General features: G+C 44.7%; 2 protein-coding genes across 2 annotated transcripts; one reads left to right on the forward strand and one right to left on the reverse strand.

Moving 5' to 3' along the window:
• Positions 1-203: 203 nt before the first annotated feature.
• Positions 204-4,315, reverse strand: LOC111235569 (atypical chemokine receptor 3-like). Its single transcript, XM_022764051.1, has 2 exons — positions 4,232-4,315; positions 204-2,035 (listed from the first exon to the last, which is right to left on the reverse strand). The coding sequence occupies exon 2, from the start codon at positions 1,938-1,940 to the stop codon at positions 858-860; it is 1,083 nt and encodes a 360-aa protein (XP_022619772.1). The 5' UTR covers positions 1,941-2,035; positions 4,232-4,315; the 3' UTR covers positions 204-857.
• A 511-nt stretch (positions 4,316-4,826) lies between these two features.
• LOC111235554 (IQ and AAA domain-containing protein 1-like) lies at positions 4,827-12,622 on the forward strand. Its single transcript, XM_022764026.1, is given in 13 exon segments — positions 4,827-4,837; positions 5,310-5,637; positions 5,755-6,002; positions 6,376-6,460; positions 6,707-6,909; positions 7,890-8,040; positions 8,474-8,546; positions 10,404-10,410; positions 10,613-10,695; positions 10,781-10,888; positions 10,971-11,170; positions 11,266-11,352; positions 12,557-12,622. Coding segments are annotated over 13 exon segments (1,650 nt in total).
• The last annotated feature ends 4,326 nt before the right edge of the window (positions 12,623-16,948 follow it).

Here is a 16,948-nt window from a genome sequence, read left to right on the forward strand (position 1 = left end):
CATTCATTAAAGCATGGGGGGGTGCTTACATCGATCAGAGTCCTGATCTCTACATCACACACAAGGTTTCAGAAACATGAAACATTAAAGTTTGTTAATTATAGATTAAATATTTATGCATATATTTGTTAATAAGCAGAAGACCCCCCCCCCCCTTGTCCTCTCTGTCTGCAGGTAAACTCACGTCCTCTGACAGCCTGGTGTGTGTTCTGGGAGTCAGAGTGGCACCTCTCTGTCACCTCACAGCTCTGTGATTGAGGCCGTCACACCTGCAGCTGATGACCACACACAGGTAAACACAGTCCTGAAGAAGCAGCTGCACAGGTAGACAACGTGTCTCCATGTTTGTCTGAGTCACAGATGAAATGTGTCAGGACTCAGACTCAGGATGAAGTCATGTTTATGATCCTTGAAAGTCTCAAGGCTCAGTGATGGAGAAATGTATCAATGAATTATCAATAATAATAATAATATTATCATCATTATTATTAGATTATATTATCATTATTATTATATGAGGTGTCGTCCTGCCTGCGCATCACTGAATGACCTTGATTTTAGCCTTTACCAATTAAACTTCCTGTACATGATTGAGCAAATAGAAAAAACAATCAATTATAAAAGATGATAAAAATATATTCGCAGAATATAACATCAAATATTTACATCAGTCTTTGTGATCCAGATTTCCAGGAAGACCAGGATGTAGCAGAATATCACCTGGTCCCACAGGCAGGTACAAGACATCTTCAGATGTCCTTGGTTCAAACTGGGACACTGTCCATCGTGTCCACAGAGTCCTCAGTCCATGAGACATGGACGGACTGGACAGGAGGTTTCTGGGTCTTCACACGAGTTCACATTGGCATGTTGTCCATCGTCCCCGCCGAGTACTCGCTCTCGGAGGCGTGGACGAGCCTGGCGAGCCCCGTCCTGGTGGAGTACCTGAAGATGAAGGCCTTCATGAGGTCGTAGTTGTAGTTCCTGTTGAGGACATTGTAGAGGACGGGGTTGACGCAGCAGTGGACCAGAGACAGACACTGTGTCAGGTGCAGCGCCACGTCCAGGAAGTTCTCCAGCTGGCAGCTGAAGGGCAGGACATGGAGCAGAGACAGTGTGTCCAGCACAAGAACGGCGTGGAGCGGCAGCCAGCACACGAGGAACACCACGATGTAGGCCAGAATGACACAGCGCTCCCGGTCTGAGCTGGGAGGGACGGCCCCTGCCAGCAGCAGGTAGAAGACGGCAATGACGGGGAAGGGGACGGCAAAGCCGAGGATGATGAAGCTGAGCTGGACGCCGACCATCCAGTCTCTCGGGTTGCCGGGTGGATAAACCGGCCGACAGACAGCGCCCTCATGGTGCAATGACTTGACCGCCTGGAGGAAGTAGGTGTCGGGGGCAGAGGCCGCCAGCGCCAGCAGCCAGACCAGAACACAGACCAGCCGCCGCAGCAGCTTCTTCCTGCGGCTGATGGGGGCGTCGGCCAGCAGCCTGATGGAAAGGTAACGATCAACGCTCATGCAGGAGAGGAAGAAGATGCTGCTGAAGAGGTTGACGCTGAAGACCAGGTGGCTGAGTTTACACACGGCCTCGCCGAACGGCCACTGCCCGCCTTGCAGCAGCGACGCCACCCACACTGGCAGTGTGGCCACGACGCACAGGTCGGCCACGGCCAGGTTTAGGATGTACAGATGCGTCTCTTGGCGGTTCCTGTCAGAGCGCAGGTTCAACCAGACCACCGGGGCGTTGGCGGCGACGCCCACCAGGAAGATGAAGACGTATAGGACAGAGAGGACGTGGAGGAAGGCGCCATGGCTGATGGCGCCTGAACACAGCACAGTCTCCACGTGGGACAGGTTGTGGTGGTCAGCCGCCGTCAGGTTTAACTCCTCCCACAGCTCCATGAGCTCGGTGAGGTCATTGGAGGTCAGACTCATGATAAGGATGTTGAACCTGGAGAACAGCAGAAGATCGATCAGTCCCTGCAGCTGTATTGATTATTGATCGCTGATCTCTGGTCCTGTGGAGGTTTCTGAAACAAAGAAGAGTCAGATATTTTTAATTTCACCACCAGGTGATGACCTGTAACCTTTGACCTCAGCCCTCACACTGACACAGTGAGAGGACAGGTGGTTGGACATGAACTCAGACAGTGATGGGACAATAACGTCTCTGTGGTCGTCAATGATCAATAACCTCAGTGTGATCAGAGCTGACACAGCTGCAGTGTTCACGTCACCGTGACAACATAAATCTACTCCATGTTCACAAAGACCCATCTGTGTCACCTTCAACATCCCATAATAATTCTTCATATTCTAAAGCCTGATGACATCACTAAGTGCACAATAACAAAGTCAAGACGCTGCAGATATCTATCAATCAATGTTATTGATCATTTCCTGTCATAACAGACAGATGTTCCAATGAACAATGATCTGTTCTCACCAGACTCCATATTAAACCTTCACATTAAACCTTCACATCAAAACTTCACATTAAAACTAAAAATCTACATCTCATCTCTAATTCCTTATGTATCTTATAATTTGTCTCCAACAGTCAAAAGTTTTGAATATCAAACCTGAGTTATAAACCCTTCATGAATTACATTTCTGATCATCCTGACGTCTGCTGATCAAACATCAGATTATTGGCTCTACTTCTTTACAACAGATAAAAACCAGAGAAGAAGAAGAAGAGACCTGAGCCATCAGACAGACAGCTGGAGGAGAAGAAGAAGAGGAGGAGGAGCACTCAGCCTTTTACTGCTCCTTCACATTAAAATGAAAACTCCACAGGGCACTTCACACTGAAAGGTCACGACCTTCAAAATAAAAGTTTACTGTGGAGCTGAAACAATGATACAAGAGTTTAAAAAAAGAAAAAAAGAGTTTAAAACTTTATCAGGTAAAACGTTAGGTTTAAATATTTAAATACAGTGGAAGTGATTTGTTTTTAAATACAACACTTAGTGCTGCAGGTTTTCAGGTTCATGTTAATGAGCTCTCTCTCACACACTGGGACCACAGCTCCCATTCAATGTTAACCCAGTTTGTCAGATAAGACCTCTGTTGACCCGAGACACCAGCAGAGAGGCTCCTGAAGTCACCAGTAAAATGCCATAAACCACCAGAGAGCACTTCAAGTGACATACACGGCCTGACCTCTGCCCGCGCCTCAGCATCAACAACACCGACAGGCCGCCATGAAAGACTCGCAGAACTCCGCTGTAAAATCTCTCAGTTTAAAGATTCTTTCCTTCTGGACACAGTTCAAACTGTCAAAACTCAAAACCTGAGAAGTTAAAGAACAAACAGCACACGCTCTTCACTTCGGCTCAGGTTTCATGAACCATCACACACATGAAACGTCACTTTTCAACCAGGTTATTGGCGCAAATCACAGAATCCGCCGCCGTGTGCCACTTGAAGAACCATAAATCAGTGCCCAGTAACAACAAGACTCCAGAGTGAGTCTGCAGGACCAGAGCTCAGCCACTGGGATAAAGTGAAGTAAGATGGGTCTAATTTAAGCAGAATACACGATAAGACACAAACCATTACTAATAATATTTAAGTTTTCCTACGGAGGAGGACACGTCTAAACTCTAAAGAACAAGACATGTTAAAGGGAGTCTGCGACAGAGCTGAGAAAATAAGATGATTATTAGTAACTTATTATTTACTAATGTGTCAAAGAAATTACACAATAAAGTAGAACATGAACTAATGTCAACCTTTATGAACAATGTGGAGCTCCGTTATAAAATATTCAAATTAAGGTTAATGTGCTTAAAGACAAGCGCTAACAGCTGAAAACACATGTATTAAGACTTCTCTGGAACAAACATGACACAGTTTTCACTTCGGCTCAGGTTTCGTTCATCATCACAGCACGGTGCTGCATATAAACTCCACTTTCACAACCTGGTTCGCTGTTATTCAGACGTGAGAGCGGAGCTGGGACCAACAGAAATCTGTTGATAGAAGTAGAGATTTCAGTAAAATGAAGTGAAGTCTGGTGTGACATGTCTGCCGAATACAACAGAAAGCATCAGTGGTTGGTAATAATATTTAATACGCTTACTTACAAAGTAATTTATTGGCTTGAGAGTCAATAATCTAAAAACGACACCTTTTTAAGCGGAGTGTCGGTCAAAGTCGGAACCACTCGGTACCTGTCGGACGATGAAAGATGGAGTCAAATCGCATTAAAAAGGACTTACACGTTCAACTGGAAGGTCGTCGTCTTATTTTTGTCCTGCACTGGTTAGTCCCAGTTTAAGTCTGGGTCCAGAGTGGAGTCCAGTTCCTCCAGCGGACGATCTGAGGGAGTCCAGGTCTGAGGGAGTCCGGGTCTGAGGCGGTCTGAGGGAGTCCCCCTTCACTTAGCAGTTTAATGACCAGCAAGGAGGAGGAGGAGTCCCGCTCTGATTTATGACGTTTCAGCTGCAGGACAGAAACCATTTAACCCACAAACAACACACACACACACAGACACACACACACACACTCCTCAGTTCATCTGACTGTTTCAGAGTGCGAGAGGGAGCAAAAACTCTCTCTCTCTCTCTCTCTCTCTCTCTCTCTCTCTCTCTCTCTCTCTCTCTCTCGCTCCTCTGACGGTCGGATTCCTCTTCTGCACCTTCTTCCTCCTCCTCCTCCTTCACCTATCATTCTTTCATAAATCCGATACGAAGACTATCGGTGCGCTTGCGCAGCGTGGCATTCGGTTGCTACGCTCCGCTGCACAGAAACAAGAAGAAAAACCATCAAATCTGACGTGTTCCGCTCCTGAGGTCCCACAGGTGGCAGGCGATGATGTCATTCAGGTAAGCATTGATCTATCCTTGCTCACCTGATTAAACCCAGCATCACCTGAATGTTTCAAACCTAGGCTGAGAGGCTGTGTTGGTGTTTCCATGACAACAGTCAGACTTCATTCACAAAAACAGAGCGAGAGACATGCAGTGACAGAGAGACATACAGAGAGAGACTGACACCTGTCAGACTTTTTTAAATAAGGTTTGGCGACTGAACGTCCAACACATCATTTTATGCACTCATCTAATTAATGCTTATTAACACTGCCCAGCATGCATTGTATCAAGGTTAAACTTCCTCTTGTGTCTCTGATGCTACAAACCGTCTGAATGTAAATATGGACTCTGAGACCTGATCGTAGCTGGTCCCTGAGGTCCGTGTGATCTGGATTCTGATCCTGACAGCAGATTCTCCCGAATCAGAGAGGAGGATCTGAGTCCAGAACTTGACTGGTACTGGTCTCTGTCTTCTGGTCCTCAGCTCCTCTAACAGGAAGTGGGCTGTGGCTCACAGCGCCCTCCAGGACCTTTTTCAGGACGAAGTCCCTGCAGCTCTTCCTGGTCCTCAGAGAGACCGGCTGCAGGTCTTCCAGGACTGGGCTGTCCTCTACCTGAAGTACCTGCAAATCTTCCGCAGTCTAGAGGAGGTCTACAAACAGCTGGTCCAGCCCCAGAGGAGGAGGGCGGTCCGGACGGTCCTGGATGGGCTGATGGGTCGACTCCTGGAGCTCAAGGCTCAGATGGTGGATCTGAATCTGTCTGAGTTCAACTTCTTTGACGACCTGCTGCCGGACCTGAAGATGACCCCAGTGAGTCCAGAACACATCAGACCTGATCCACGTTTAATCTGACAGAAACCAGATCAGACCTGATCCACGTTCAATGTGTGTGTTTGTGTGTGTGTGTATGTGTGTGTGTGTGTACAGAAGGACTTGGAGATGCCCCTCCCTCGGTGTTTCCTCAGAGAACAGAAACACAAACAGACAGTCTGGGCTCTGGTCCGGACTTCCTCGGTCCAGGACATGAGTCTGGAGGAGGTGGTCCGACTCCTGCAGGTGTCTGAGCGCGCTTGGCAGGGACGAATCAGAGCTTAATTTGTGACGGAGCTCAACCAATCAGAGAGAGGCGTTAAGAGACACACCTGGAGACACACAAACCTGAACCCATTTGACGGGTAGAGACTGTGACTCAGGACCCAGAGCGCCACCTGCTGGAGTGTCATGTTCCTTTAAATCAGACAGGTGAGCTCAGGTGAGGGTAACTCCTCACCCCAAACCTGTGACCTGGATTTCAGGTGTCAGGTTTCATCAGGTGGATCATGAAGGATTCATGGAAACTGATAATTGATTCACTTGAGTTCACCTGAGTTCACTTGATGAACACCTGAGGAGTCTCTGCTCTAAACACAGAGTTAATTATACATCATTTACAAGATTATTGTTATTAATAATAATAAAAATGAAAACGTGGAGAAAATATCATCAATAATCAATAAACACTTGACGGATGTGATGTTGGTGTGAGGCAGGTTGTTGTCATGGAGACAGGACTGTGTTTCAGGTGTGGAGAGGTCACGTTCAGAGGAAACAGACGGCGCAAGAACAAACGGAGGAGATGATGTTTCTGGGGATGGTAACAAGTTTATATTTAATTAAATTACTCTGTTTCATTTTTTATGTTTTATTTAATCTCATTTCATTTGTTGTTAAATGTGCATTTTTATTTTATCTTCATTATATTTTCCGATTGTTTTATGAATTTAATTTTTATGTTTTATGAAAATGTTAACTCTGGTTCCTCCTCCAGTTCTTCCATTTCTTCCAGTTCCTGTAGGTCTCCTGGTTCCTCTGGTTCCTCATAGTTCTTGTGGTTCCTCAGATCCCAGCAGAGCCTCCTGGTCCCAGTCCACACCAGTTGCGGGCCCAACAGTTCTCAGCGGGTCTCAGGCTGATCCAGGACCAGAATGAGGAGGAGTACCAGAGAGTCCAGCTCAGTGTGAAGTGCTCTGTTCTCGACATGGAGGGAACTGACATGAAGGAAAGTCTGCGGGATCAGATCCAACAGTGGTTCTCCGAGTGCAGGTCAGACCAGAACCTCAAGTAGCAGACCGCTTTGATCCTGGTTCCTCTGTCTGTAGTAGACCCTGCTGGTCTCTGCTGGTCTCTGCTGGACTCTGTTGGTCTCTACTGGTCTTTGCTGGTCTGTGCTGGTCTCTGTTGGTCTCTGCTGGTCTCTGTTGATCTCTACTGGTCTCTGCTGGTCTTCGTTGTCTCTGGTCTCTGGTCTCTGTTGGTCTCTGCTGGTCTTTGTTGGTCTTTGCTGGTCTTTGTTGGTCTCTGCTGGTCTCTGTTATTCTCTGGTCTCTGGTGGTCTCTGTTGGTCTCTGCTGGTCTCTGCTGGTCTCTGTTGGTCTCTCTCTACTGGTCACTGCTGGTCTCTGCTGGTCTCTGACCAACGTGTCTGAGAGGGAACCGACATGAAGGAAAGTCTGCGGGATCAGATCCGACAGTAGTTCTCGGAGTGCAGGTCAGACCAGAACCTCAAGTATCAGACCGCTTTGATCCTAGTTCCTCTGTCTGTAGTAGACCCTGCTGGTCTCTGTTGGTCTTTGGTCTCTACTGGTCTTTGTTGGTCTCTGTTGGTCTCTGCTGGTCTCTGGTCTTTGCTGGTCTCTGCTGGTCTCTACGGGTCTCTGCTGGTCTCTGTTGGTCTCTACTGGTCTCTGCTGGTCTTTGTTGGTCTCTGTTGGTTTCTGCTGGTCTCTGCTGGTCTTTGTTGGTCTCTGCTGGTCTCTGTTGGTCTCTGGTCTCGGCTGGTGTCTGCTGGTCTCTGCTGGTCTCTGTTGGTCTCTGGTCTCTGTTGGTCTCTGCTGGTCTCTACTGGTCCCTGCTGGTTGGTGCTGGTCTCTACTGGTCTCTGCAGGTCTCTGCTGGTCTCTGACCAACGTGTCTGAGAGATCTTTATTGTCAGAATCGGATTGATTGTTTGATTGATTTACAGAGTGTAAATATGTGTTATGTATTTGTTTGTTTCACGTGTCGAACTGGAACCTGGTCTCCAGAGACGTCACCGGGAAGTTTCCAGACTTTCCAGACCTGCAGGATCCTGATGGCAGATCAGCTTCTTTGTTCACTCAGAAAACACCTGAACAGGTAGGAGGACAGGTGGGAGAACAGGTAGGAGAACAGGTGGGAGGACAGGTGGGAGGACAGGTGAGAGAACAGGTAGGAGGACAGGTGTGAAGACAGGTGGGAGGACAGGTGAGAGAACAGGTGGGAGGACAGGTAGGAGGACAGATGTGAGGACAGGTGTGAGGACAGGTGGGAGGACAGGTGAGAGAACAGGTGGGAGGACAGGTAGGAGGACAGATGTGAGGACAGGTGAGAGAACAGGTGAGAGGACAGGTGGCAGGACATGTGATGTCTACTCTGCTGCCTCTGAACATCACGACTGTGTTCAACAGACGAGGCTCATGTTCTCAGCTGAGCTGGAGAGAGAGAAGAAGAAGAGAAAGACAGAACAGACAGAGAAGAAGAAGAAGAAAGAGAAGAAGAAGACAAAGGAGACTGAGGTAAAGAGAAGAGGATCCTCTCTGATCCAGATCAAAGTGGTCTCATCTGAAGTCAAACTGTCTCTGTCCTGCAGGACGACACGTGTGGGACGGACCCATCCAGCTGTTTCCTCCCAGATGTTTCTGAAGGACACAGAATCTACACAGGTGAGTTTAGAGTGACGTTGTCATGGCAACACCGAGGCAACAAACCTAATGATAGAATGAACACATTATAATAAGTCACTGATGATGCTGATGATGACTCTGCTTCCTGTCTGAGCTCCTGCAGGAGGAGGTGAAGTGTTTGTGGTCTCTGTTGACCAGGACCAGGTCTGGGTCTACAGAGACCAGACTTTGTTGTTGTGTTAGTTTGAGGTATTTTGGTTCAGTTTTACAGCTGCACTTCACCTCTGACCCTGACACACCTTAATCCTCATCCTCTACATCAATAAAACCATAAATGTTACTGTTTCATTGAAGTTTAATATTTGATATTAAATAAATAAAAATATTTTAAGATTAATAATTAATAATTAATAGAACTAAATCTTAGTTCTGACACTTCCTCTTTCTGTGTATGTCCAGATGTGTGGTGTTGCCGTGACGACTGTCATCTAGCTGTTGATGTTCAGCTGCTCAGAGAGGGGAGGAGACAGGAAGTGGAACAGGAAGTCAGACTGCAGGTCAGTTAGTGTTACTGTCCCTTTAAATCTGAGCACAACAATTATTTACTGAGGACGTGTCAGTTTTTACAGTGCATCACCTTGTTGTCATGGTTAATATTTTTTACAATGTATCCTCTGGTTGCCATGGTTAATATTTTTTATAGTGTATCCTCTGGTTGCCATTTTCTGTGGTAGTATTTATACTAGTCTCATTTTCTAGTTTCTAGTGTTGTATTTTTACAGTGTAAAAAGTAAGACAGTGAGGAAACTGTTCAGTTAATCGAAGTAAATCTCTTGACCTATCTAAGTTAGGGTTGTCACGATACTAGAATTTAAAATTTGATATTGATACCCAGGAAAATACTCGATACTCGATAGCATTTTCGATACCATGGGGAGAAAAAATGACAAAAAATGAACATGCATAAAATTATTTTAAATAAAGATTAGAACAATACAAACAATAACATCAATGACAACACTACTTTTAGGTTGTCTGAGTTAGTGCAAAAAAAAAAACCCAACAGCAAGGTGTGAATATATATATATGACATGCAAATGTATTCAGCTACAGCCCTGTTTATTTTCTGTGCTTCTGGTGACTTGGCACCATATTTTCGTTGCTGATCAAACAGAGTTGGGAGGGTAGGCTGCTGCTGTTTATGGTGAGGTGCTGGTCGACTTTTTTTCAGCTTCAATCTGGGACTTTAAGAGAAATATAACACTTTTCAGACACAAATAATTGTGTTATACTGTTAAATGAACACTGTCTAGTAACGTTACAGATGGGCAGGACTGATAACATTTACTGCCTTGCTCTCACATTAATGTGAGACGTTTTATTATTAGCCGTAGCCACTAGCCGCTAGCTTAATAATAACTTAGCAGACGTCTAATGTGACTATCAGCTAATTGCTAATAATCTCCTGTGGTGCCTTGCATTGACTATAGTCCCTACAGTAATATATATGGAGATTCTGTTCGTTTTTTTGGCCTCAAGAAAAGTATTTGTATTTGTATTTGTTTTTTTTTTCAAACAATAGCGTTTCTGAATTCTAGAGAAAACCAGAGTATTACCAAGTGGACCTACTTATTTGCTTTCTTTGTGTCTTGTCTGCAAGATCCTTGTTACTTTTGTTTTCTGAATGATGTTGAGAGAGAACAAAATGCATTTTTACAGTTGTAATTCACATGTATACTTAGTGCAAATGTGGTAAACCTCAGTTGAATGTAGCCGTAAGAAAAAACAGTATGACAGGTGCACATACAGTAAAGATCACATTATACTTGCTTGTAACAGAACAATGACTGATGTTTTAAAACTCCAGTATGAGTTTTAAAACCTGTCTGCTGACAGCAGACAGGTGAGTTTACCTGGTGGAGGATGTGATTGGCTGCTGTCTCTGTGTCTTGGTCTCTGATTGGCTGCTGTCTCTGTGTCCTGGTCTCTGATTGGTTCTTCTCTGTGTCCTGGTCTATGATTGGCTGATGTCTGTGTGTCCTGGTCTGTGATTGGCTGCCGTCTCTGTGTCCTGGTCTCTGATTGGCTGCTGTCTGTGTTTGCAGGTCTCTGCAGTCTCTGTGTGAGGAGTTGATCCTGAACAGTTTCCTCATCAAACAGCAGAATGTCAGGCTTTCTGAATTTATTGGTAACAAATCGACGTGTTGAACATGTGATGTCACGACCTTTACATGACATCATCATCATACGACATCAACATGTGTCTCCTACATGTGAGTTCAGTTACCTGGCCTCAACTCTCCGACAGGTGAACATTGAACCGATGCCGTCTCTGTCTGACGTCAGACAGCTCATCGCTCTGTACACTGTGCTGCCACTGGGTCAGTCAATAACTTATCAATATCTAATCAATACACTGTCAATACCTGCTCAATAAGCTGTCAATACCTTGTTTTCCCTCAGGGTCCCAGGTGGTACTGGAGAAGTTCCCAGTGGCGAAGACTCTGCTGCTCACTGGTCCGTCCGGAGTTGGGAAGAAGATGCTGGTTCAGGCGGTCTGCACCGAGACCGGAGCTCACCTGTTCCACCTGAGCCCCGCCCACCTGAGCCACAGGTATCCCGGCAGGGGAGGGACGGCCTACCTGCTGCACCTGGTCTTCAAGGTGAGACCACAGGCCTGGAAACCCTGGTCAGGTGATAAACAGGTGTGTGTGACATCACCCTCAGTGCTGCTCTCTGACTGGTCCGTGTGTGTCAGGTGGCAGGTGAGCTGCAGCCCTCTGTGATCTGGATTGAAGATGCAGAGAAAACTTTCTACAAGAAGACCATGAAGACTGACCGAGAGGTCAGGAAACTCTGGCTGCTCCACCACAATGGAGTTCACCAACAGGAAGTGTTTTCTTCATCGTTACACATCGTTCCAAAATAAAACTGCACTTTTTCACATGAATATATTTATATAAATTATTATTTTTATATCAGTATCATTTTTTTAAACAGCTGATGAATCTTTACTCTGACGTTTATTATTCAGCTACTAAAATAGATAAAATCCTATAAATCAAATGCACATTGATAAACAGAGTTCACCAGCAGGAAGTGTTGTTTTCACCGTTACACACTACAAAATAAAACTGCACTTCAGATTTCGGATCAGATTTATAAATAAATCTCAAATTTGTAAAATAAAATTAAATGTGTGTGTGTGTGTGTAGAGTGCTGTGTCTCTTTTATGAAATCGTCACATTAAATGTTCAGATTTAAGTTGTGCTAAACATCCTGTTTGTCCAGGTTTGGTTCATTCACATGCCGCTCAGCAGGAGGAAGGCTCGAGCCACCAGAACCAAGGAAGGAGCAGAAGGAGGAAGAGGAGAAGGAGAAGGAGGGAGGAAGAAAACAAGCAAAAAGGATAAAAACCAGAAGAAGAAAACAAAGAAGAAGTAGTGAAGTTAACGTCAGTGTTTGAATTTAGTTTGTTAGAAAATCTTCAAAAACAAAAAGAAATGATTTTGTAGCTTTAATAATAATGATAATAATAATAATAATAATCACTAATGAATAAGTGATAGAAACTTGTCTTTTATTCTTAAGGTATATTTAGATCGACACAATAAAAGTTGTGTTTTCTGTGTCATGATATTTGATCTAATTATCCGCTGCATCACGAGACACTACAGTTCACTCATCAGCCACCAAGTGGCAGCAGAGGACTGGGAGACACACCTGGACATAATCAGTGTTTAATGACTGCAGTTGAGACATGAACATCACATCATTTCCCTTCCGGTCTCCTGCTGCTGCCGACGCCGACATTCAGGTATTTAACCGAACAACAGGTGAAACGTACCAGAGCCTCATGAAAGAAAAACGGTCACAACACATTTAAACTGTTTGTTTTCATGTGTAAAACTCTGGTACGGCGGTCTGACCAAACTCCATTCAAAATGTAGGTAGTTTACGTTCTTTTCCTCCGACAATTAACTCAGGAACTCTATAGGAAACAACTTGAGAGCTTTTATGTCTCAGTAGAAATCCTCAAATAATCCCAGACGAATTCCCCAGCAGACACCGACGAGCAGCGGCAGGCCTTCAGGCATCTGTTGGTCTTCATGTAAACACGTCACCCACCGGGGAGAGCGGGGAGAGTTTGGTGTGAAGTTCTCCTGTAAATCTACAGTGATGCAGTGAAACTATCGCAACATTCAGTGCAGTGGAATGGATAATTAATGAAGACGTCGTTGATTATTGATGGCTCCAAAAACATTTAGCTACAATAAAATACAAGATTTTTAAATGGAGTTTGGTGTAAAGAACGCTGCCTCTGTAATTCCACTATGAAATATCAGAAGTTAAATTTATCAAAGACCGTAATAATAATAATAATAATAATAATGATAAAGTATTTCAAACAGAGTTTAGTGTGGGGTTTGGACCTGTCTAACTGCACGATGAAATATTAGTTTAACGAATGATTCAGTGAATTAAAGAATTTTAATTAAATTCTCAAGAAAACTAAAACCAATGTAATGTAATTACAATAATTGTAATGAACATTTGAAAAACTGCTTAAATAAAAACACATTCTAGTTACTATGTATGGTGTGAATGAAGTTTGGTATCAACTCTATCCGCTGTAACGCCACAATGTCATTGTCTTGGAGAGTGGGGGAGTAGAGGGAGGTAGAGCACAGCCAAATCCGGCGGGGGAGAGTTTAGCCCAAAAAGGCATCTCTCCCTGACTCTACCTCCCTCATTCAAACTAGCCACCACTTTCTGGGAAAAAAAAACAAAAAAACACCTAGTTCTACACAACAGAACAGAACTGTTTAGGGGAGTTTTTGTTTGCTGAATCTGCTAGTGTGTTTTGTCCTAGTTGATGATAGTGTTGTTTGTGGTAGCATAGGCAAGATAAAGGAGAAAATAGTTGTGGTGTGAGGAGCAGTGATGGCTGGCATTAGGGAAGTGACTCTGGGACACCAGTGATCACTGTCTAGCCTCCTGGAGGCGTCGTGGGACCAACTAGACGAAACACTGGTGAAAGGAGGTTCCCACCTGATGACCCCAAAGACATGTTAGTTACCACTGCTCATTAGTCTGTATAGCTAAATTAATAGTTATCATAGGACTTAGGATGTTAAGCTTAGGGAGCTATTCACTGAGTCTGGTCCATTTTCTGTAGAACAAGTTTCTTGGGTTTACCTTAAATTCAAAACTAGCCTAGCTAGTGACAGCTGTGAATAGGGCAGTTGACAACAAGGGAAAGACCATGTGACAGCCTGGATAGACAGCTGACAGGAGGCAAAGACCCCAAGGGTGCTGCCATGGGCTAGCAATCCATGTTAGCAGTGGTGAGGCCTAGCATCTTTGTCACAGCCAGCATAAGCTACGTCGAACATAAGGAAAATACCCCAAGGGTCAGCGAGAGCGGGGTGGAAGATGACTCACAGGCAGACTATATGGCAACAGACACTGGAACGGACATGACTATGAGTTGGACATGCGACTCAGTGAAGGATAGGGGCACGGACCTATTCTCCAGGACTAGAGCTGGGCAGAATAGTTCTCAGGGTGACGTGAGCGTAGCTGGAGAGGGTAAAAATGTTAGCCTAGAGGGAAATAAGCTCCAGATTTGTACTTGTGGCTGGCAGAAAGTAACGTCAGTTAGAGGCCTTAGAATGCATCAGGGAAGAAAGAGATGTGTTGCAAAGGAAAGGCAGTGTGGCCGCATCGATCGATACTTTTTAAGAAGTCAATCGAATAAGTCGGATGAAGTCCAGCGACAGGTAGAAAACCACAGTTCGAAGGATATCAATAACACAGCTACAGAGGGGGAAGAGGAGACTACAAGAGGGGATGCAGCTGATATTGAGGTGACCAGGCCAGTCAGAGAGAAAAATATGGAGCAGAAAACTAGAGTTAAATGGCCGAGGGCAAATAGCAAGAAAGAATGGGAGTCAGTCAATAGAGATTATTCAGTAATTTTAACCAGACTAGGAGGAAATGCAAGCGATAGACTAGAGAAGATGGGAGATATAATTTACTCCTATGGTGCAGAAAGATTTGGGGTGCAAGACAGAAAGAGGTTTGAAAGAGTACAGTTAGTTAAGTCTAGACGGCAAAGGGAAATGGAGAAATTAGTTAAGGAAAGAAGACAATTAAGAAAGCAGTGGAAAAGGGCAACAGAGGAAGGGGGGGGATTAATGTGTTGCAAGAAGATTTGAGAGGCAGGCTAGCAGTACTTAGAAGGGCTGAATATCTTAGGAAAAAGAGAAAGAAGAAAGAATATGTAAGGACAGCGTTTTACAGGGACCCTTTCAAGTTTGTTAAAGGATTGTTTAACCAGGAAAAGGGAGGGCAGCTTAAGGCAACAAAGTCAGAAGTAGAAAAGTATCTAAGAAACACGTATTCAGATTTTGAGCAGAATAGAGTAGTAGGCCTTCCACCTGACATGCCACCATTAGGAAAGATAGATCATGAGATGGATGTTAGACCACCCAGGTGGAAGGAGGTTGAGGAGGTAGTCAGGCGTGCAAAGGCTTCTTCGGCCCCAGGGCCAAATGGAGTCCCCTACCGGGTTTATAAAAGCGCACCTGATATCCTAAAGTTTTTGTGGAGGCAATTAAGAATAGTTTGGGAGAAACAGGTTATTCCCAGAGCATGGCGTAGGGCAGGAGGTGTTTTTATTCCAAAGGAGAAGGAATCCTCAGACCTGAGTCAGTTTCGAATGATCTCTCTCCTAAATGTGGAGGGGAAGATCTTCTTTAGCATAGTCGCACGGAGATTAGCTAGTTATTTAGAAAGGAATAGCTTAATAGATACTGCAGTACAGAAGGCAGGAATACCAGGTTTCGCAGGGTGTTTAGAGCACACTAGCATGATTTGGCATCAGATTCAGGCAGCCAAGACAGAGAAAAGAGACTTGCATGTCATATTTTTGGATTTAGCAAATGCGTTTGGTTCAGTGCCACATAGCCTTATTTGGGAGGCATTTGATTATTTTAGAGTGCCTGGAGTAGTGGTTAATTTAGTAAGGTCGTATTTCCAAGACATTAGACTATGCTTAAGTACAGCAGGCTTTACGACAGGGTGGCAGAGGCTAGAAATAGGCATTATGGCAGGGTGCACGATTTCTCCATTGGCATTCACAATGGCGATGGAGGTAATCATTAGAGCTTCTAAGTGGGTTGTAGGTGGAGAGAGGCGGCAGGATGGGATGCGCCTTACACCAATTAGGGCCTACATGGATGACATGACGTTGATAACTACAACGGTGCCATGTATGAAAAGAGTACTTGAGAGACTTAATAAAAACTTAAAGTGGGCTAGTATGAAAATCAAGCCTAGTAAGTCTAGAAGTATCTCAATAAGTAGAGGGAAGTTAAGTGATAGGAAGTTTGTAATAGACGAAGAGGAGATTCCAATAATTAGGGAAAAATCAGTAAAGAGTCTAGGTAGGTGGTACAAGGCAGACTTGAATGACGGAGAACAGGTAGTGCAGTTTCGGAAAGATGTTGCTGAGGGACTGGATAGAATAGATAAATCAGGGCTTCCAGGAAAGTTGAAGTTGTGGTGTCTGCAGTTCGGGTTATTTCCCAGGTTGATGTGGCCACTGTCTGTATATGAGATTCCATTATCTGCTGCAGAAAAAATGGAAAGATTAGTTAGCTTTTACATTAGGAAGTGGCTAGGTGTTCCTAGATGTTTAAGTACGGTGGCACTGTATGGGAAAGGCATAATTCAGCTCCCAGTAACTAGTCTAGTGGAGGAGTTTAAATGTACTAAGGTTAGGACAGAGCTCCTGTTATCTGGGAGCAAAGATGTGGTAGTTAGTAAGGTGGTTCCAAACCCAATGAAGGGGAGAAAATGGAATCCAAGAATGGCAGTGCAGGAGGCGGAAGCAACGCTCAGGCATACAGAGATTGTGGGTAATGTCCAAATAGGCCGGGGAGGCTTGGGGCTTGACCCAGGCAAACCGGTGTGGAGTAGAGCAGGTCCCAAAGAGAAGAGAAAGCTAGTTGTGGAGCAGGTTCGTAGACAGGAGGAAATATTAAGGGGTGCAAAGGCAGTGGCCCAGGCTAAGCAGGGACAGTGGTTGAATTGGGAAGGTGTAGACAAGAAAAGGCTTAGCTGGAAAGAGCTGTGGAGTATGGAGGAAAGTAGTATTAGATTTTTGATAGGGGCAACATATGATGTATTGCCAACTCCCCAGAACCTAAAACTCTGGGTAAATGGAGACCCGCTATGTTCATTGTGTTCAGGTACTGCAACTTTAAAGCACATTTTGTCAGGCTATAAGGTTAGTCTGTCGCAAGGCCAGTATACGTGGTGACATAACAAGGTTTTAAAAAGCTTAGCTGCAGGAATTGAAGATTTATGGAGGCAGGCAAATTTAGGAGGGCCTAAAATAAAGAAAGTTGCAATCAAGTTTGTTCAAGAGGGAG

The sequence above is a fragment of the Seriola dumerili genome, unplaced genomic scaffold (genome assembly GCF_002260705.1).
Source record: "Seriola dumerili isolate Sdu_G_001 unplaced genomic scaffold, Sdu_1.0 BDQW01000513.1, whole genome shotgun sequence".
Classification (NCBI taxonomy): Eukaryota; Metazoa; Chordata; class Actinopteri; order Carangiformes; family Carangidae; genus Seriola; species Seriola dumerili.

Bases quoted from the DNA above. Each gene is read 5' to 3' on its own strand.
- LOC111235569 (XM_022764051.1), bottom strand. From the start codon at position 1,940: ATGAGTCTGACCTCCAATGACCTCACCGAGCTCATGGAGCTGTGGGAG.